The sequence below is a fragment of the Mixophyes fleayi genome, chromosome 5 (genome assembly GCF_038048845.1).
Source record: "Mixophyes fleayi isolate aMixFle1 chromosome 5, aMixFle1.hap1, whole genome shotgun sequence".
Taxonomy (NCBI): Eukaryota; Metazoa; Chordata; class Amphibia; order Anura; family Limnodynastidae; genus Mixophyes; species Mixophyes fleayi.
This window is the reverse complement of record NC_134406.1, coordinates 30385545-30407038: the sequence shown is the minus strand read 5'-3', so window position 1 is coordinate 30407038 and position 21494 is coordinate 30385545. Positions and strand designations below refer to the sequence as shown.

The window sequence follows — 21494 nt, the reverse complement described above, 5'->3', positions numbered from 1 at the left end:
TTATTTCAATTCTCATAGCAAAGATAAGGATTGAAACATTGTGCATATTTATTAAAAATCTTCAACAGGAACAGCAGTCACAAAAAAACTGCTGTTCCTGCAAAGTAGAAAATTTAACTTTTACACTCCCTCTTCTCATCTGAAAACAAGCGCGATCCAAGGAGTCCTTCAAACTCAGTGTGTGCATGCGTGGACTGAAAACCTTGGGTATGCGCACAAACAGCACTTACAGTAAGACATGCGTCATGTGACAGCGAGGGATCAAATGATCCCTCCAAACATGCGCGGTTTCAGTTCTTCTCTTTGGAGCAGAGCTGAAAAATAACACATACGGCCTGAACTGGCGTACATTAGCTATATGCAGAGCCGTAACTAGGGCTGTGCGATAGGGGCGGCTGCCCAGGGCGCAACGCTGAAGGGGGGGGGCGCAGTTTAGGAATATTTTAGGTTAATTTGGTTAAAATTGAGGGCTAGGGGGGGGCGAAATTTGTTACTCTCGCCCCAGGCGCTAGGATTCTAAGTTACGGCTCTGGCTATATGCAATTGTTTTTTTTGGAACTTATTAAATTGCGGTAGACAGCAGTCCCCATAGACATCTATGAGACTACTTTGGATTTAAAAAAAAAAATGCAAAGCAGCAGATTATCTACAATATCTGCGATGATGCACTGTTAAAAAATGTGCACATAGCTTAAATGTGTCAGGGTTTTTTGGCAGGGTTTTCCCCCCTGACAAAAAAAACCAAAAACCACGCGAGAGCTGCTGCGCATGCGCGGGCTCCGTTTTGGCAGCGCTGTCCTATACAGCAGCCGCGGCGCTGTCAAAGAAGCGTCCGCGGCAGTGCTGTATACAATACAGCACCGCCACGGATGCTTCTTTGACAGCGCCGTGGCTGCTGTATAGGACAGTCCCACTATGGTGGCCACTTAGATAGCGGAGGGGGGGGGGGGGGGGGGGGGTTTCTGGAGACCCAGAAACCCCCCCCCCCCTGCGTGTGCCACTGTGACCGTAAATGAATAAACTAATAGGCCCCCATTTTATAAATTTTAGACCACTATTTTAAGTACCCAGGACCTCTGAACGCCTTAATTCAGCTCTGACTGTTTTATTCTTTGCAGGTGAAACCCCATTATTTTAGAATATATTTGAAGTACATTATTCTGTGTGAAAACATCAGATCTAATAAATGAACTCTCGATATTAATGTAAAAGAGAAACGTTCTGTGTCTGTCAGCACACAGCACTGAGAGTCTAGTCACCATTATGGTCACTGTAATAACGTAACACGATGAATCATCATCACCCCTAGAGGAAATGCATCGTGCTGTTCCCTGTACTTCCTTTGTCTTGCACTCTCCACACACCACCAGTAGGGGCGCACTATGACCACCACGGCGCGCTGTAGCAATCACACACCATGGCTCGGAGAGGACCTTTGTATAGCGCACGGCCTTGTAGGCCCTGACTAAGTCTCTGCCGTTGCCTAGGAGACGTGACGTCACCGCTCCCGCCTCCCACGCTGATGTGCTGCAGCCCAGGCAGCAGCGAGCGGTGTGAGCGAGGCCTGGCAGCCACGTCTGCTGTAAGGAGGAGGGGGATAAGTCATAGCGGCTTCAGGGCCTCCCTCCTTCTCTATCCCCAGCCTGCTCCAGCATGTGGGGGTCCGGTGGTCGTCTCCTCCCGCCTCTGCTGCTTCTGTGCTGCACGCAGCTGGCAGGGGCCTGGGACAACGGGGATTTGGAGCTTTTTGACTTGGTGGAGGAGATCCAGCAAAACTTCTACCAGTTCCTGGGGGTGGAGCAGGTAAATGGAGCCTTTTAGAATGATGACAGCCTAGGGGTGATGGGGGGCTGACCAAATATGTGGGCTCCTAGGTGCAGCTGTGTTCATTAGCAAAATGTACTATAAGGTTACATTGATGTGTCCCATAAACTCATCACTTATGTAGATAGAGACAAGTGACCCACAGATGTACCAGAGATCCTGTGATTGTGATAGTTGTTCCATGAAACTGGTACTCTGCTTGGTTGTCACTTTTATATTGGTTGCAAGGGATATTCTTGTTATTAATGTTTGCATTCTCATCATGTCCTATTGTAATGTGCAAGATCAATATTAAGGACCATGTGTGATTGTCAATATAAAATGAGAAGTTAGTAGTGATGCTGCAATATTTCCCCTGTACATCTACTGATTGTAAGTTTGGTCTATTAACACCCCCACTGGCAGGAGTGCGACTAATACTTTTGCTGACGTATAGGGCTCATTCACAAATATGCCATGGGAATAAATGCATGAAAACTAACTTGCGCATTAGTGATCCTTTTTAAGAAGTTTGTCATGCAGTTTCTACTGTAACGTTAGTGTTAACAAATACATTGTGCGGCGCTCTTAATACTTTAAATGGCAGTGTTAAAATTTCAAAATGCTATGGCTGTTGACTCTTGTTTTGTTTAAATTTTTCATCATTTCATGTGCGTTTTTAATAATTTATAAGGAAAAAGATCTATAGGCGCACTAGATCAAATGTGTCATTGGAATGTGTGTGTGTGTCTATATACACTCGCTGCTTCCCAAAAGTGGGATTGCCAATTCACAATAAAAACTATAAAATGCCAAAATATAGGAAAGCACTGAGTGTTCTTCGACAACCTAGGTACAAGATGTATATTCAATCAGGACGTGCCAATGACAAACATTTTTTTAACAAAGTTCCCAAGGTTGTTTCACTTACAAATTTATTAAAATATATAAAACTATATATTAAAACATTATTTTCAATGATAACTTATAATCAAGTGATCTTATGGATTACACCAGCAATTTTAGAACAAATGCTTCATAAAACATTATATCAATGCTACAGACAATGACAATCCTAATGCACCTTTATTAGTTTAAAAGTTAACACCTGTCACCTTGCTTGAAATATGAGACTGACTCATTTTTACTAATGTAGAGATGATTGTAGTCTTCAAATGCGTCGAAACGCAGAAAATGTTGCTGAAAGGAAACGTGTAGAGCTCAGGAAAATGAAATGCAAATTGTTATGACCTCACTTTGGGGATTTCTAGTGTCACATCTGTTTACATATGTTAAAAATGGATATAAATACAGTGTTCTCAGAAAATTATGACGGCTGGGTGGCATTAAGAAGTAGCTGGGTGAGGGCAGTCTAATAGATCATAATAATAATAAAATGTTGGAGGTTATTGCCAACACTTATTTATAAAGACTCTTGCGGTTATTGTCCGCTTACTGGCTTGAACACACTTATTTTTTTTTAATGAATTAATTTTGCCTGTCACCTCAACCTATTCCTGTAATGGGCTGTGTGATCAGTGGTCGAGCACACACTGCTGGCTGTAGTGCTTATTATAGGTAAATAGGTCCTAGGGAGAACACTGTAAATACATAATTCACACCCCCGTTGTTTTGTACCCTTACAGAAATAGCTTTCTATTAGTGCAGTGTGATTTTAAATGATTGTATAGATTGGCATAATTGAGTGATATAGAGGATTCTTTTAGAAATAGTCTTAAGTACTAATTGCACCAACATACACCCTCTGCACATTGGCAACTTTATAACCAGTCAACTTATAGAGCACCTGCATGAGCTGCATCATTGATATGTTTTGTCAGCTGGGAGCTACTCTCTGACAGCTGCCTAAATTGCATCTGTAAGCTATGTGTTGCTAAGGGCTGGTAACATTTAACATTTGAAATAGACTAGTTGACAACATAGCAGTGTAGACGGTATGTATTTCTGCTCCTTCCTTTTTTTTTTAATATATTAAAGCTTTGCAAATTACATTACACATACATGTATAGGATTTATTGTGTGGAATGTGGATTTCGGTTTACCTGACCCATTTGTTCCCCAACACTGTACCTTTAGGGGTAAATTTATCAAGCTGCAACTTTCCGGCAGGTTTGACAAAGTGGAGCCTAAAGCAACCAATCACATTCTAGCTGTCATTAATTTAGTACATCCTACAAAATGACAGCTAGAATCTGGTTGCTATCGGCAACAGCTCCACTTTTCAAACACGCTGTAAAAACGCAGCTTGATGAATTTACCCCTTAGTGTGCATCTGTCAAAATCACTGAAGAGCATCATTAACTTACTATTTAGTTTTCCTTTCCAGATAACAGGATTCTAGATCACATTGTTATTTTGGGGCTTGTTACTTAAAAAAAAAAAAAAAAATGTAGAAATGTTAGTTCTTAAATTACATGTGGGTGTTCTAAAGGAGTCATTTTTTATTGTTTTTTATTTTTTGTAAACTGCAAGTCTTGTACCTTTTTAACACATGAAACTTTTTTTCCTGGGAGGTCTTATTATAACTCCTTTTGCCAAATCAATCTGTGTATGATATTCAGATGGTTGCTACTGCAATCAAAGTGTCTCCCTCCTGGAAACATTTGATTTCTGCAGTTTATCCTGATCTTAGTATGATTCAGTCATTTGTCACACATCATGTCATGTGACTAGTTGCCATGGTAAACGCAGAACACTTGGCAAACTGTAAATCATTAACATGAGTTTGCTTCTAATCCCTAATGAAAAATGGAAGACTTCATGTGTCTTTCAGGTAACCAGCGTAACTTATTTTTTCCTTTCAAATACTAATAACTATATATATATATATATATATATCACCTTTATTTTGACTGCACTGTATATTTACCACGGCTGGGACCAGGTAGCCAAAAGGACCATTCCACCAGTACCTGCAGGCTGGACACTTCTTCCACTCTCTTAATGGGCAGACCAACCTCCGTAGTTGAAAACGTTGGCCAATCAGGGCGCTCCTCCAGAGGTTTTATTTTCATGCTATATAATGCCCTATCTCGAATGGTGAAATGGATTTATACCAAATGAAGTGGGAGGCTGAATTTGGTGAATCTCTAGAGGAGTGGACTGACATATATGAGGGGGTTGCAAAGTCCTCCATTAACGTTCGCATCAAAGAGGGAGTCTGTAAGTTGCTCTACAGGTGGTATTATATCCAAACTAGGCTTCATGGTATTTTCCTGGGCGTTTCAGACATCTGGAGGAATTAAGGTTAGCCAGGGTCTGTCTTGCATGTCTGGTAAAGCTGCCCTAAACGTCAACCATTTTGGAAGGAAATATTTTCCATAGCCACCATTTTACGTTTGTAGATCCCGCACAATCCTAAACATGTTCTGCATCCCCTGCCTATCCCAGAATTTCTTAAAAAAAAACGCCTCCAGGTTGCTCAGACATATGAGTGCAGCATCATACCAAATCATGGCCTCATGGAAGAATCCTCAACCTCCCACCTGTTAGCGGTCATGTGTGGCACATATACCAAATGGCGCACATAACAAGCATCCTGAGAAACTTCTCATCTTTCCACAAAGTGTGGCCACCATACGCCTCATATCATAACCAACCTCTTATTAATCTTTAAGTTAAAGCTATGCCTCATTTTCTCCTTCATATCTTCTGTGTACCTACCAATATGTACATTTATGTTAACATGCAAAGGAAATCTCAGAGATTTGCACGTAAATATCAGTGTTTATGGACAATCTCAAATTCACTCATCCTAGAGTCTGTTACTCTATTTTCTTTGCATTGGCTTTCTACTGCTACAGTCACTTATACCCCATTCATACCCCATTCATACTGCACCAAAATCCCGGGTTTTTGCCGGGGCGAGCTCAAACAACACGGGTCTTGGTGCAGTATGAATGGTACAAGTCAAAAATCAACCTGGGATTTATCGAGGGGTAATTCCCGGGTCGGACCCGGGTTGCCTGCACTATGAATGGTGCAACCCGGGTTTTTCAACCCGAGTTGCACAGAAAACAAGCTGATTGGCTGTCTGCCTGTCTCTGGAGGTAAACAATCGCCACCCACTTTTGCATCATCTTTATGCGTCAAAAAAACAGTCACCTTTCAATGACATCACCATTTTTCAGCCAATGAAAACTGCTCTGGTGATGACTCCCACAAATTGCCAGGGCACAGACTTGTGCAGTATGAATGGGGTCAACCCGGGAAATTCCCGGGTCCGAGGTGCAGTATGAATGGTGTTTCTGAGCTGGAACTATCCGAGCCCCGGCAAAAACCCGGGATATTGCCGGGGCGGCAGTATGAAAGCGGTATTATTGTATGTTTTACAATTATTAACAGGTATCACTTCTTACAGATGTTATAGCAGATGTTACTTTGTAGAGTGTGTGTGTGTGTGTGTGTGTTAAATAAAAATATATATATTATCATTTACACCGTTTAAGCAGAGCCGTTCACAGTATTTTATTAGTACAGCTTCCCTGCCCGTTTGGACTTCTATATTGCAGTGAGAAATTGGGAGATTATGATAATATTATATAAATAATAAAAATAAATGATATTATCTCTAACATACCTGCTTTACAATTGGAAATAAACACATAAATAAAACAAGAATGGGTCTTAACAGAGAAGTAAGAGGGCCCTTCTTACAATAAATAGGTATAGATAGATATTTGTTTAAGGTCAAAAAGAGTTGCTGCTACTTGATTTTGAACTCTATAATTGTCTCAATTTTTGTTGGTCTTCATATTATAAATGTGTAATACATATATTGCTTTTAAAATATATGCATTACACAAGTTTGGAGATGGAAGGGAAAGTACCAGTAGAGAACGACTGATTAGGTAGAATCCATTGGAATTTGCGTTTCTTCACACGAGGTGATTTCTTCAGAGACCTGTCATGTGATTCTGTTGGACTACCCAACCGCTGTGTTGGACATAGTGAGACCAGTTCCTAATTTATATTACTGGGAATATTGTTTTCAGAGTGCGGAACAAGGGGAGTGGTGAGCACTCTATGCTACGATCATTGCTACAATATATTTCACATCTATCCTACCAGCATATTATTGTACCAACTTACTGGTTTCTCAAAGAATGTTTATGGGAGATAGGTACTATTCCGGAGGATGATGTGATTAGCGCTATATCGGATGTTATATATCTCTAGTACTAACAAATTATAATAGCTTATTGATCTGTGTATCTCTAAAAGGTTTTCATTTTTTTACTCTTTTTTTTTTTTTTTTTTTTTTTTCCCCCCCCCCCCCCCCCGATTAATATGTGCCCTCTATCTCACTATTTAATCTGATGTGTTTACATTTAATTTTATAAACTAACTGGCTAGCATTACGTTTTGGAAGCCATATTTAGGGACATGAAGTTCTTTATGAATTCAGAAAGTATATTATTTGTGTGAGAAATGTATCATTATTGTTTATGCATTGGTTTTATTTTAATTTCTGTATTTATGCTTTCTTGTACTAATATACATTTTTTTTTATAATTAGTACCTTGATCATTATTTATCTATTGTAATATATCTGATGTCTTCTAAATTGTTTTGGTTTTTTTTTAAGACGTTGACTCGCTTTTGACTTTCATTATTGCATTTTGTACACTTTCTTTTGTAATTTTTTTTTTTTTTCTTAAAAAATGTGTTTTAAACACTTCAAAAGAATGCCCCTGTGTACAAGGACTTCAAATCCCTGTGCAAGGAACAATAGGTATGGGCAGCACAGTGGCTTAAGCTAGGTACACACTACAGAAATTTCGACCAACTTTTTATGCTGAGTGATTTTACATGCGATCGATGTTCCGATCGCTCGGTCCATGGACTGCATACACACTAGCCTTGTTTAAGACGATAAAGGGAAGAGCGGACGTCCCTTTAGCGACTTTTTACAGCCATGTTGTCGTGAGCAATGACTGTAATTTCATACTCACTGTTGTGGATCGGTCGGAGGTTTATACACACTACGCAGCGGAAACGAGATTGGAACGAAAATATTAAACGGTACGATCAACCAATTGAGGCGACAATCGTCCATTTGGGCAGACTTTTGACCATCGTGTCACTGCACACACTGACCCGACTTTTGAACGAGAGGTCGTATGTTGGCTGATTTAGCCGATTATTGGATGAAAACTGTGTAGTGTGTACCCAGCTTTAGTAGTTAGCAGTTGTGCCTCACAGCACTGGGGTCATGAGTTCAATTCCTGACTATGGCCTTATCTGTGTGGAGTTTGTATGTTCTCCCTGTGTTTGTGTAGGTTTGTGTGTATGTGTTTGGAATTTAGACTGTAAGCAGGGACTGATGTGAATGACAAATGTACAGCGCTGCGGAATTGGTGGCGCTATATAAGTAAATGATGATCGAAGGTTGCAAAATGTTAATCACCCAGCCTCTGCTGAGGGTTGCAGTAACACAAATCTTCTCATTTGGAATCTTTTAAATGGTTTTCAACAGACTTTCCTTGAAATTTGCATGACTGTCCATTCCTCTTGTACTTTCTGCTGCTTTAACTTTCTGCCACTGTTTAAAATAGTTGTTGGTGTGGGCTGAAAGGTTTGTCACTAATCTGATGTTATCATTAGCTAGTGTGCTGCAAGCTGGCATTTCCTAAGTTTTGTGATGTCACACACACGGCTGTTCAGTCTCATCAATACTCGTGTATATGAACATGTCATAAGTTTTCGCGGTACCTTTGGCTTAGGCTATTGACTTATTTTCGCGGTACCTTTGGCTTAGGCTATTGACCCTCATCTTAAGCTACACTACAGAAAATTACCGCAGATGCTATTTCTGTAACTATTTTCTAAACAAATGAAAGTCAAGATGATCTTGCAGATTCATGCGTACACACCTACATGATTTACCATCAGATCTGTGATCTTCTATCTTAACCATCTGCCAACACTGTTGGCTGTGAGTCTACAACCTGCTTGACATTGTTCCATCATGGATCGTGATTTTTAGGAAGTTTATAAAACCAAATCAAATGATCCGATGTGCTTTGGTACAATAAAACACGATCGTCGGAGTGTACACACTAATATCTAGCCAAACGGTCGTGTGATCTGCACAATAATTGTGTGAAATTACTATACTGTGTACTCAGCTTTACATGTTTAACATGTAATTTGCATTAACTTAATTTGCGTTACTTTAAAAATAATAAAACAGAATAAAAAATGCAAGAATATCTTGCCTATCTGTGTTAAGCAGGAATGTACGTAGGTGAATAAAAAAGAACTATATAATGGTTACATGTTATATTTTTTCAGGCATCTGTATAATGTGTAGATGACAGGGGCACTTACAGCAAATTTAGTTTTCATGGTGGTTTGCTTGAGACATAACTCAACAGACATCACAAGTACATCCTGCATCTCCCAAACCATTCCTCTCCTTCCTCCTCACTGTATTTATCTGCACTTGTATCCACACTGTTCTATCCTCCCTTTCTTGTCTCCAAATTCTCTCTTATCTAAAGCTCTTTAATACTTTGAACTCTCCAATTTCCTTACTCTGCTCCTGTTCCTTTTCCAGATTTCTCTCCTATCTGTCTAGCAGGGCACTGAAGGGTCAGACAGAAGAACAGTGGCAGAGTGAGTTCTGGTTTACATCAGCCGGAAGTACCCATGCCAGGCAGCTAGAGGAATATACAGGAAGCACAAGGGTGCTCCGGGGGGCTGTGTTCTACCTAGTTGCTGCTCTCTTTTCTTATCAAAGAAGTATTTTATGTCCTATGTATACTGCAGCATATTCTATATGTATGAACAACTGATCATACATACCACTGCTCTTACACTATTTCTCAATGTTGAAAGAAGCTGAATATTTAAGTTTAGGAGGAGAAATAAACATTTGTTGTACAGTAAATAATATACCAATAATATTGACATTTTCATTATTCTATTTATTTAGTGGCAAAATTCCATAGACCGTTACAGCATCCTGGAGTACTTATTAAAAGTATTAGCATAGGGAAAAGTTAGCCATTGATGACCTTGCCCACTAGAGACCTTACAATCTAAATGGAGGAATTAGTGGTTTATTGTAAACTAGTTGTGTGCTTCTTTTTGCAATTGGAGAACAAATATGAGTTTGGAACAACTAGTTAGTTTATGAATAGATACATTCTTCCAACATAGCTGTTTTTTGCAAATTGTTCATAACTTTTGGGTGTCAGTAGTTGCTAACGATAATTTCTTTATTACTGTTTGGCAAATATAACAAGGCAACATATGCACCCATATTGCTGAAAGTTATCCCTGTATCAGAGCCAATCGGGACACAAGTTCAGGTAGTGGATTATGCATTGTACAACATGCACACTGGGCATCCGCAGAGGGGTGAGTGTGTCAGTAGATAGCCACTTGTCTCTGCAATGTGTCTGGAAGGCAAATTAATGCTCCCAAAAATACCCTATGCCGCACCACACCTATTCTCGATACAAACCACTCTGTTGTTTAGACACAGTGCGCATGTCTCTGAGTTTTAGCACAAACACCATGGTTTATTTGATCATAGACGTACTTTGATTTTCCAGTGTTTTGATGTAATCATTTGGAGCCTCCTTTGCTGCAGTGATAAATGTCCGATGACCAGGGCCATCTTTTCCATTGGGCATGATGGACAGCTGCCCGGGGGCCCCACGGGCAAGGGGGCCCCATAGGCAGGGCTCTTAATGAGAATAAATAATCCTGCAAAAGAAAAAAACCTGAAAAAAAAACCTACAAGGGTCACTGAGCAAATACATCTATCTATCTCTATCTATATCTGTATCTGTATACATCTCTATATCTATATCTAGGGGCCCCGGTGCACTGCTTTGCCCGGGGGCCCATAATGTTGTTAAGATGGCCCTGCCGATGACCATGCACAATGTTCATGATCTTACCTAGACAACTTTAAATGGGGTGTAGAAAGGTGTTTTCATCATGCATCCTGACATCCCATGTTTGTTAGAACATCTAAATTGACTAGCTGTTAAGGACTGTACTATGCAGACATTGGTAAATGCTGACCTTTCTATTTACTTAAGTGATATTAACAAGTAGCATAATTGTGTAACACTGAAAGATGGATGTTGGCTGATTGGCATGTTTTATATGCTTTTAGAATGAGAACGTTTACATTTGCATGTCAGATTTATTTTGCATAATGCATCTGATGCTTTGTACAAGTTAATAATGACAAGCATTTTGTTCTGGTTTCTTTAACACTCTGGGTTTTTCAGTGTAGGCACATTCCAGGGTTAATGGCTCTTGAGATTTAGTGTTAATGCATTTCCAAGGGGCCAACAACAATGTGACCTGATTTTGGAGCAGACAAATCATAGCCGTATAGTAAACATGGGTTTATCTATTTAATTTTATATTTGTCGGATTACACATTTTATATGACTTGCACGATTAGGATGCACCTATCACATGAAGTAACACTATCTTCACAACTCTACAGAATTCATATACTTATATTTAAACAATGCCTTAGGAGGACATGGTTGTATCCTTTGTTTACCATTTGCAGAAAAGTCTTAATTTTTACAGTTTAATCATTTAAATAAAAGACATTCGGTTGTAAATCAGCCTCTGGTGTGTTGCTTTCTATTCGCTGACAAACAATGCAGGTGACAGAATATGGCAGTAGTGGAACAATGCAATCCGATTGGATCGTTATACAATTAGGCAACACGTGGAGAGACACATTGCACAGATTTAATCAGATTAAAGTGATTTAATAGAATTGGGTTGCCTAATGAGCGTCCTCAGTGCACCTAATTTTCCATCCTGCTGAAACAGGCCTAAATAGATTGGATTCTGATAGCTGTACATTGCTTGTTACGTATAGTCAAATTAAATAAATTGATTTACTAGTATCTTACTGTGTGGACAGCTTTAAACTGACCTCTCGTGCAGTAATTTATTTAGGTTATTTTCTTACCATACAGTTGCATTTCTATACAATTACATCCGTATGAAATTGACTCACATGTCAATTGCATTTTTAGTCATCCGATCATTTTTAATCAAATCGTTCATTAAAACACAAATGATTGCTTTACACGCAAAACAATTTGAATCTGACATTGCAGAAAGACATTTGCGGTGTTTCATCATCATCTTCACCATTTATTTGTATAGCGCCACTAATTCCGCAGCGCTGTACAGAGAACTCGTTCACATCAGCCCCTGACCCATTGGAGCTTACAGTCTAAATTTCCTATGATATTGATTTGTAAGGTGCCACGAAACACCACAGTGCCAGACATAAAACAGGGACATACAAAGGTAGAAACAAAAAATAGAGACGTTAAAACAGCAGTGGGAAAGGGCACAGCTGACATGAGCAGGTGTGGCTCAGAGTGGGGTCAGTTACGAGGGGTACTGGTGTGAGTTACAGTTGGGAGTAGGTTAAAATCAAATAAAGAGGTTTTCTGAGAGTTACTTTGGCTGGGGGATAGTCTGATCAGGTTGTGGTAGGGAATCCCTTATGTGGATATTGGCAAGGGCAAAGTGAGGTGCTTATCAGAGGTGTAGATGAAACAAGGAGTGAGGGAGTGTATTTGGTGATGAGGACTGAGGTATGGGGAACCAGTGTAGGATTTACAGAGTGATGGAGCGTATGTGGAGCGACGAAAGAGGAAGATGAGTCTTGTCATGGAGTTCAGGACGGGTTGAAGCGCGGTTAGATGAGTGAGGTGAATGCCAGGTAAGAGGAGGTATTGAAAATGGGACAGTCTTCTCATGCAGTTGTCCGATATTTATAGATGGTATACTTACACTGAATGCATTTAAAAGTGGTTTTTAAATCTGAACTTTTGTTTGTTTTTTGTTGTTGTAAATCCTTCATATATTTAGGATATCATTTTCACATAATTTATCCTTCCCAGATTCTGTCTAATCCATAATTACTCCATGTGCTCTCGTATATTGAGAAGTACAATTCATCTATATGATCAATGTCACAAATTCATTTATAGACAAAAAAGTAAAATCGAGAAGTGCAAATAAATAAGTGAACTGAAGAAATCAGTTTATAGAACGGACGTCCTCTCCTCTTGGTGTGGTCTTCTGTCCTCATGCTGTAATCCTGCCGAATAGTTTCGGCATATAACACATTTTTAAATCAGAGGTTTTTAGGCTTGTAATGTCAATTACAAGGTGATGCATGTGCCAATGTCACATTTTATGCATAAAACAAACAATAATAACTTCTTTTTTGTTTCTTTGCTGCCTCCAATTCACTTTGTTCTTGAAGCGATGAGCAAACTGCTGCTTGTTATAATTGCCCTTTAATTCAGATCAATACATTTTGTTCCCTTCCCTTTACCCCCTTGCCTCATTTGCTTGTACAACTAATACCACACAGAGACACTAGACATTATCCGAGTGTAGCTGAGACTTAAAGAAGATTCCTGTCTTATTCATCTTCTTGGTGCATACCTATACCTTCAAACACTCACCTTTCTGATGATCAAGTACACTGACATCACTTTATAAATATATATATAATTAAATTATACCATTTACAGAATCTCTATTTGCTATGAAAAAAATTAATGAGTATTGGCAAATTTCCCTATTCCCCCCCCCCTCCCCCCAGCTCCTTGTTCTTCTAGATTTACAAATATTCCTTTGAAATTCCGTCTGATTCTGTTTAATTGAACTCTACTCTACTTTACTTTTTCGCTTTCTTCCTTGTAGCTAGTGTTATGACTTTCTGTAATCACGAGCTGGTTGACTACAGGTAGCATGAGATAAACCAACTTCCATGCAAGTCCTCAGTTTGAGGCAGTGAATAACCCCTGGGAGTTTTGTTTTTGATTTTTGCAATTTTGGTAACTAAAACTTAGATTCCGGCAGCCATAAGATCCACTAGTGAACCTGACATTGAACAGCATTGATCTGTAAAATGTGCATGTAGAAATGCAGTGTCTACTTGCCTTTCTGTCCTCCCAGATTTGCTCCGTATCCCCGAAAGAAAACTCCGGTGGGGGGGCGTAATCTGTCACTCCATCATTTTGTCATTTTCCAAAAGTGAAAATTAGCTGCAGAAATTTACAATGGGGTGTGTGAATTGAACAGTGACTTAGTGGTTAGCACTTCTGCCTCACAGCACTGGGGTCATGAGTTCGATTCCCGACCATGGCCTTATCTGTGTGGAGTTTGTATGTTCTCCCTGTGTTTGCGTGGGTTTCCTCCCACCCTCTAAAAACATACTAGTAGGTTAATTGGCTACTATTAAATTGCCCTTAGTCTCTCTGTCTGTGTGTGTGTATGTTAGGAGATTTAGATTGTAAGCCCCAATGGGGCAGGGACTGAGGTGAATGAATTCTCTGAACAGCACTGCGGAATTAGTGTCGCTATATAAATAGATGATGATGAATCTTCAACTGGTGTAATATAGTCTCTTTAAAGTATACCTGTCATTTCCTCACAGTGGAAGCAGCCATTTTGTGGGCTAAATCTGCATTCATGAGAATAAATCTAACTAGGGACCTCACAGAGGCATGAGGCACTCAGTGCCTCAGTGATGCCACTAAATCCTAGTGGATTATTATGCCTAATATTGGTCCAGTCCAGAAAATGGCTGCTGCTTTGTGTGTAGGTGACTAGTCGCCCATCTGTGGTAAGATTCTGTACTTGGTAATTGTGGACCGTTTGTTTTGAGGATATTGTGTTGTAGAATATTGCATAATATTATGCAACTTAACTCTTTGGCGTTCTGAAACTACTGTGAGATTAGAGTTTAGTGCTGCCTATAATGAATGATACTGTGTGCCCTTTTGCCTTAAATTATTTTTTCATAAAAGTGATGATAGTTGCTCTAAAAAATATTTTTGTGTGTTAAACAGAAGAATATATGAAATAAAAGCTGTTTTTTGAGCAGGAAAATGTCTCCCTCTCAGCTCCTAACAGGACATTACCTGACTCCCTTAAGAAATTAGCTATTTAGTTCACTAAGCAAAACTAGGATAGTTCCATGCCAGAGATATCGCACTTACTTGTCGTATTATTCTTTTTGTTTTTCTTCCTTGACAGGTTAATCTGTAATTCATTTGATCTGATGGAGGGCAAATGACTTAACTAATAACCTGAAGGCACATTTCCTAGCTGTGTCTCCAGTACATGTAAACACCGTCTGTCTGCGCTGTGCAGTCTGCAGAATGGATGTAGGTAGCTGTGTCATTTATTAACTCATCTTAACAGACCGATCCATTAACATTATGGAACAAGCCATGTTCATACTCTTAAATCTGCATTTTGTCTTTTGAATTTGTAAAGGGTCATCTTTTGTGGTGTCCTGACATGAGTGCATCATGTGCTGGCTGTGAACACTTGAGAACCATTTCTGATAAATTGCTGCAGGCAGCACCCATTAAACCTAATGTACCTTCTATCTGCAACACTTTCACTGGCTTGGTTCCTGTAATTACTCTAAGGACCTACCCTTGTCCTTCTTTACACCTTTCTTTCACCAAACACCCTGTTTTACTTTCTGTCCTTGGGGTTAGATGCCATGAATGCACCAGTTTGTGGGGGCTTGTTAATCGGTATCAGCTTTGCATGATTTCCTCAGAGCTTCCTGGTGTAAATATGTATCTGTTAGATATCACATACATTATCTAATTTTATCTCTTGCTACTGTATGTGTTTCACATCTGTTTTCACCACATCTAGCCAACTTGTAGTTATCTTTGACCACCACAAAATGTTTTTTTTTATATAGATATATATATATATATATATATATATATATATATATATATATATATATATATATATATATATATATATATATATATTTAATCTATATCTACCTCACACGTGTGTGTAAAAAAAAACCTCAATATGTGATACCATTTCACTATCAGTATAGCTCTTGTAGCTTCAATACAATGTGAAAACACATTTGGAAAATACTAAGCTTTCCAGTGGGGAAATTCCATTATTGTCTTTTGAAATATTTCTTCTTTCCTGTATATAATGCTGACTGTCTGTCTGCTCTTATGTAAATGATTACTGGCTTTTATTTAGGAATCCTTTACGTTTTACTTGAAATGTATTTTGTTTATTCAGGCAATATGTTGCTCCATCTCCCAGCATCCCCTGCTGCCCATTGCCTACCTCTTTGTTTTTTGAGTTATTTGTAAGTCATTTTTGGTTTAATATGTGATAGGACTATATATTTAAGATTAATTCGTTATCGTCACATGGTGCACGTCCTACCCTGTTTTTTGTTTTGTTTTTTTACAAAAGTCTGATAAACAACACGCAATTCAAATATTGTTTTGTAACAATGTGCACCAATTTGCAGAGATGTTTTTTATTTTTCACTTTGCACGTTTCCACCTTGTGTCTCAAGCCTACTGCAAATGGAGTGCTTCAAACTGTCTACAATGTGTAGGTGTTGCCCATAGCAACTATGCTAAATAAATTATAGAATCTGCTTGGTTGCTATGGGCAACACCTCTGGTTCTCCTTTTAAGAAGGTTTGATAAAGTTACCCCTTACTGTCTACTATGATCAGTCTCCTATAAAATTAGTCACATTATTGTATTTTACTTGTGTGCTCTTATTCAACTGTTTCTTAAATGATTATTTACAGTGCTTATTGTTATAAATGCTCTGTTATAAATTGTTTTGTTGCATATTCTAAAATACACTTCTATAAAAGCGAAAGAATGTGTTCCATGTAAATTCATTCCGGTTCGTATTTTCCATGTGATCCTCTTAGCATTTCAGCTGGGTGATTATTTTAAAATAAGAGCCTCTAGATGGAGCTTCAGCACTTCCAAACCTTGTATACCTTATTGTCTGTTACACACCAAGCGTGTGTGTGTGTGCAAAGCATTCAGTGCTGGATATTGCACTCTTCACGTGGTTTTGGTCACGTTATAAATAATTACAAAAGAAAAAAAAATCTTGATTTATGATAATCTTTAAGATAATATGCTACCTGTTCTCTATCGCCTATAATGGCGTTTGTAATGTTTAGCATTTCTTTTGAACATACATTTTCCAATTGCTTCTTGATGATTTTTTTTTTTTTAAATAGAATGTAATGCACCTGTGTAGTTAAAAGTCGGACATGTAAATAATTATTCATTTGTAGTTTTATTTTTTGCGTTTTTTTTTTCTTTCTCAAAACTAGCTTGAATTTTAGTTTTTCATTTGTCACACTATCAAAATTAATTTTAGCATTTTTTTGGTCAGAAAAAATGCTCTTTCAGAATATATATATATCTATATATATATATATATATATATATATATATCTATCTACTATATAAATGCCTAGTGTGTGTGTGTGTGTGTGTGTATGTATATATATATGAATATATATATGTGTATATATGTATATATATATATATATATATATATATATATATATATATATATATATATATATATATATATATATATATACACACACACACTAGGCATTTATATATATATATATATATATATATATACACACTAGGCATTTATATATACACTAGGCATTTATATATATATATATATATATATATATATATATATATATATATATATATATATATATATACTAGGCATTTATATAGTAGATTTATATATATATATATATATATATATATATATATATATATATATATATATATATATATATATATATATATATATATAAAAAAAATTCTGGACCTCTCTCCAGATTTTTTCTTAAAAATGTAAGCAGTGTAGTACAATATTTAATTTGTAACAGGTCTCATATTTTTGGAATCCGTGTATGATCCATTGTATTGTGGATAATTGGTATTGTTATTTCTGATTTTACTTAACTATTCACATTTCATGGGCGATAAAGCAATACAGCGTAAATATTTAGTATCAAGGTATTTCATCCTGTTGACCAATCTGAAATATAATTGATTAAACTGCATTAGATAGTAAGTTCCGTTAACCACACCACAGCGGTTTCTGCTATAATGGAGTTGTCAATTTGGAACCGCTTATAGCGCATTCTGAATTTCAAACGGACATTGAGGCCAGAAATCAGTCTTAAGGGCTTGTTAACACATGTCCGGGGAAAATGAGTAAAAACCTATGAAAACTGACACACGCTTTACTCCAGTTCGTTGGATGCATTGTTTCATTATCAACATTTATTTATATAGTGCTAGCAAATTCCGTAGCGCTTTACAGTTGGGAACAAACAGTAATAAAACAATACTGGGTAATGCAGAGGTAAGAGGGCCCTGCCTGCAATCTATTGAACAATGGAAGTCTGAAGAGCTACATGCTATGGGCAGCACGGTTCACGGCTTCATGAATTCAATTCCCAACCATGGCCTTATCTGTATGGAGTTTGTGGGTTTCCTCCGGGTGCTCCAGTTTCCTCCCACACTCCAAAAACATACTAGTAGGTTAATTGGTTGCTATTAAATTGACCCGAGTCTGTCTGTCTGTGTGTGTGTGTGTTAGGGAATATAGACTGTAAGCTCCAATGGGGCAGGGACTGATGTGAGTGAGTTCTCTGTGAGTTCAGCGCTGCGGAATTAGTGGCGCTATATAAATAAATGGTGATGATGATGATATTTCATATTGGTCCAGCACTAGTAGCATACAATAACGCATCAGAAATAAGTAATGTCACGTTCTAAAAATCAGTGTTAATCTCTTAGCATACCTTGGTGGGAATGAGCTTATATGAAACCATCCATACTATTTTATAATGAGGTTTGACATGGGCAAGGGATAGGTGTGAACGAGGCTTGAGAGCCACACACTATGCCTCCCTTACTCTCTGAATTACTGCACTGGTAGCTTTGTGAACATATTAATTAAGTTAAGATACTGTGTAGGTATCTTAATATAATCCATATCTGATTTATTTTAGTATTAGTCAAATAACAGGCTCCCTTGTTATCGAATTATAAAATCAATAATGCTCATTAATGCAATATTCAATATTTTGCTTTCTCAGCCTTCACAATGTCTCTAATATTTGATCACCTTCCTGTGTCTGCAAGTTCCTTTAAGCTGTAATTTGAGCAAAAAATGTAAATTTGCAGAAGTTAATAAATGTTCTCAAAAGAAATATTTAGAAAATTGTACTATTTTCCTTCCAAGAATACTACATCTGCAAAATCACTTATACTTTTCTTTTTAAAAAATATCTTGGCTAAGAAAACTAGTGCTGGCATTGACTGGCAATAAATCTGTGTGCCTGACTGTACCTTGGTGTATGGCTATTGGGTGCACATGTCATCATTCCCTGCCGTGTGGTTTTACCTGACTCTGCATTGGCTCCTGCTTGTGACAGCATGTGGAGAGAATATCTGAATTCTTCAGGACAGAAGAAATTTGAGGTTATTTGGATTGTATGATATTGTAAACCATGTGCTGACGTGTATCTGGGATTTACACATGTATGACTTTAGGAAACCATAAACACAACAAAACATGCTAAAGGACCAGGTCTGTTGCCAGAATTGGGCATTATGTCTCTTTTAGGTTAACTTAATCCTGGATGCACGCATGATGAAGTCCATTCTACCAAATACATTGTAAGAACAATGTCATTAATTGTTTATTTAACCTCTGCAATTTTTGAGTCCATCAGCTGAAGTGCTGCGCCACTTAACACTTCCATGGCTCGATCCATAACGCCTCCCTTTTTTAAATGGTTCAAGGGAGCTTGGCATTCTGGTTATTTCTCATCCACATCTTCTCCTGGTGGAACAGCCCATCTGCATTACCATGCTCTTCATATTGCTGAAGAGTTTGGCACACAAGCAATTTCCCATGATCTCCAGCCACTCTGTTTAATCAGAAAAGAAGTTTATGATATGTAATTATTGTGACGTTGTGCAAATTCTGCAGGGTCCTGGTATCTGCTGGGTGCTTCTTTCTACTGTGCCTTGGGCTACTTCCCTTGGTAGCAGTCTTCTGCGTAGATATACAATAGGAGTAGTGTTTTCCTGTTTGGTTCACCTAGCTAAGAACTGCTCACAGTCCCTAAGTGGAAGCATCAGTGTGGAGCACACAGCTGCTTTCAAGGGAAAAAAATCTATTTCTCACATTTCATTGAACTATTAGGGGAAGTATTTGCTTTATCAGACCTATGAGGCAGTATGCTCTATTATAATTGGGTACCTATTTGTTGTATGACCTTCCCTGGTCCTGGTCTGTGTTCCACCCACCGACTCTGTATCATCGAACTGCACGTCTTTCGTGTGAAACTTTCCAGATTTGCTTCTGTCTAGCACCTGTAAACCAATACAGACCTTTACCCTCTAACGGGGATCGGCCAACCTCTGGAAAATAATAGGGCATTTCCTTATGATCATACAATCCCAAAAGAGCAATGAAGCTGAATTTTCCAGAGTGTCCACTGTCCTTGGGGTTTGGTAATATCCTCCACTCATGTTCATAATGGTTACATAGTGGACTCAGCTCATCTATCTTGAGCATTCGGTATGAATCGTTGTTCATTTTATTTTCTTTAGTCTATAGAAACGAGCCCTCTGGTCCATGCTCTATTGCATTTTTGAATTGCACAAAGCTCATTTCCTCAAGTCATCTTTTTGTACCTGCCCTCGCACCTAAGGAGAAGCTGTAAGCTGATTGTCTAAGAGGCAGGTAGTTCCCAGTGTTCACATGCAGACAGAGGTTCCTTTCTGGCTTCCTTGTGACAGTGTCCTTATATGGATTAATCACTTCAAATAGCTGGGCCTTACACCCCTCAGCTGGCTCTTAGGGCCCATTGAGGATGCATGCATTGTATCTGAAGTGTCTACTAACAAAGTTAGCTTCCCTCTCTTCCGACAGTCTGCAGTATGGCCGTATACAGGTAGCCTTTTATCATATTCCGCCACCATCTAGAGTAGTGGTTCTCAATCTATTTTAGGACACAGAACCCTTAAAAGCTATAGAACTTACCAATGGACCCCTATCTGTACATATGCCACCCCCTCCAAAGCTGGGCTACAAGTTTCTGCTACCTTAACCCCAAAAAATATATATATGAGTAGTATGTACAAAATAACATAAAAGACCAGCATTAAATTGTCTGTTGTGAGGTGTTGTCATCTGCTTCTATGGAAAGATGAAAGCTAAGTGAGGCATAGAACTTTCCGGGCGGTGATTGGTGAGGAGTCATCAGTCTTGGTAATAAGAATCTTCTGGTGTGCAGCAGGATGACTTGTCCGTGCACAGAAGGGTTAGTGTTGCATGTCACCACACAAATTTTAATATATATATATATATATATATATATATATATATATATATATATATATACACACACAAATTTAGGCACGCCAGTAAATATTTTACACAATTACACATTTCTGTCTTGCGGAACCTCTGCCATTCCTTGGTGGAACCTTGGGATTCTGCGGAACCAAAGTAACTAGAGTAACTTTGTAGTTTACAGTTTAATGTAAAAAAAATTAGGATAAGCGCTCAAATCCATTTCAAACTTAGCTTGCTACAAGCAGCGTGTAGGGAGACTGTCCCAACATCCCAAGGCTGTATAGTATATCTGGATGATTAGATATACTACAGTTTATTGTAACATTTTTCTGCGCTGAGAGAGGTATTGGGCAGGACATTGGCAAGTTTATATATTTGTACAGAGAATGGGCTAGCACTACTTCTGGGTACCG

The 21494-nt window shown here is 38.3% G+C and overlaps 1 protein-coding gene across 1 annotated transcript in view; it reads left to right on the top strand.

The window, feature by feature from the left end:
- Positions 1-1486: 1486 nt before the first annotated feature.
- DNAJC1 (DnaJ heat shock protein family (Hsp40) member C1) overlaps positions 1487-21494 on the top strand; it is an 88222-nt gene continuing 68214 nt past the window's right edge. Inside the window, exon 1 of the mRNA XM_075211941.1 lies at positions 1487-1803. Within this exon, the coding sequence (XP_075068042.1) occupies positions 1654-1803 (150 nt within the window). The 5' untranslated portion in view covers positions 1487-1653. The remainder of the gene's footprint in view (positions 1804-21494) is intronic.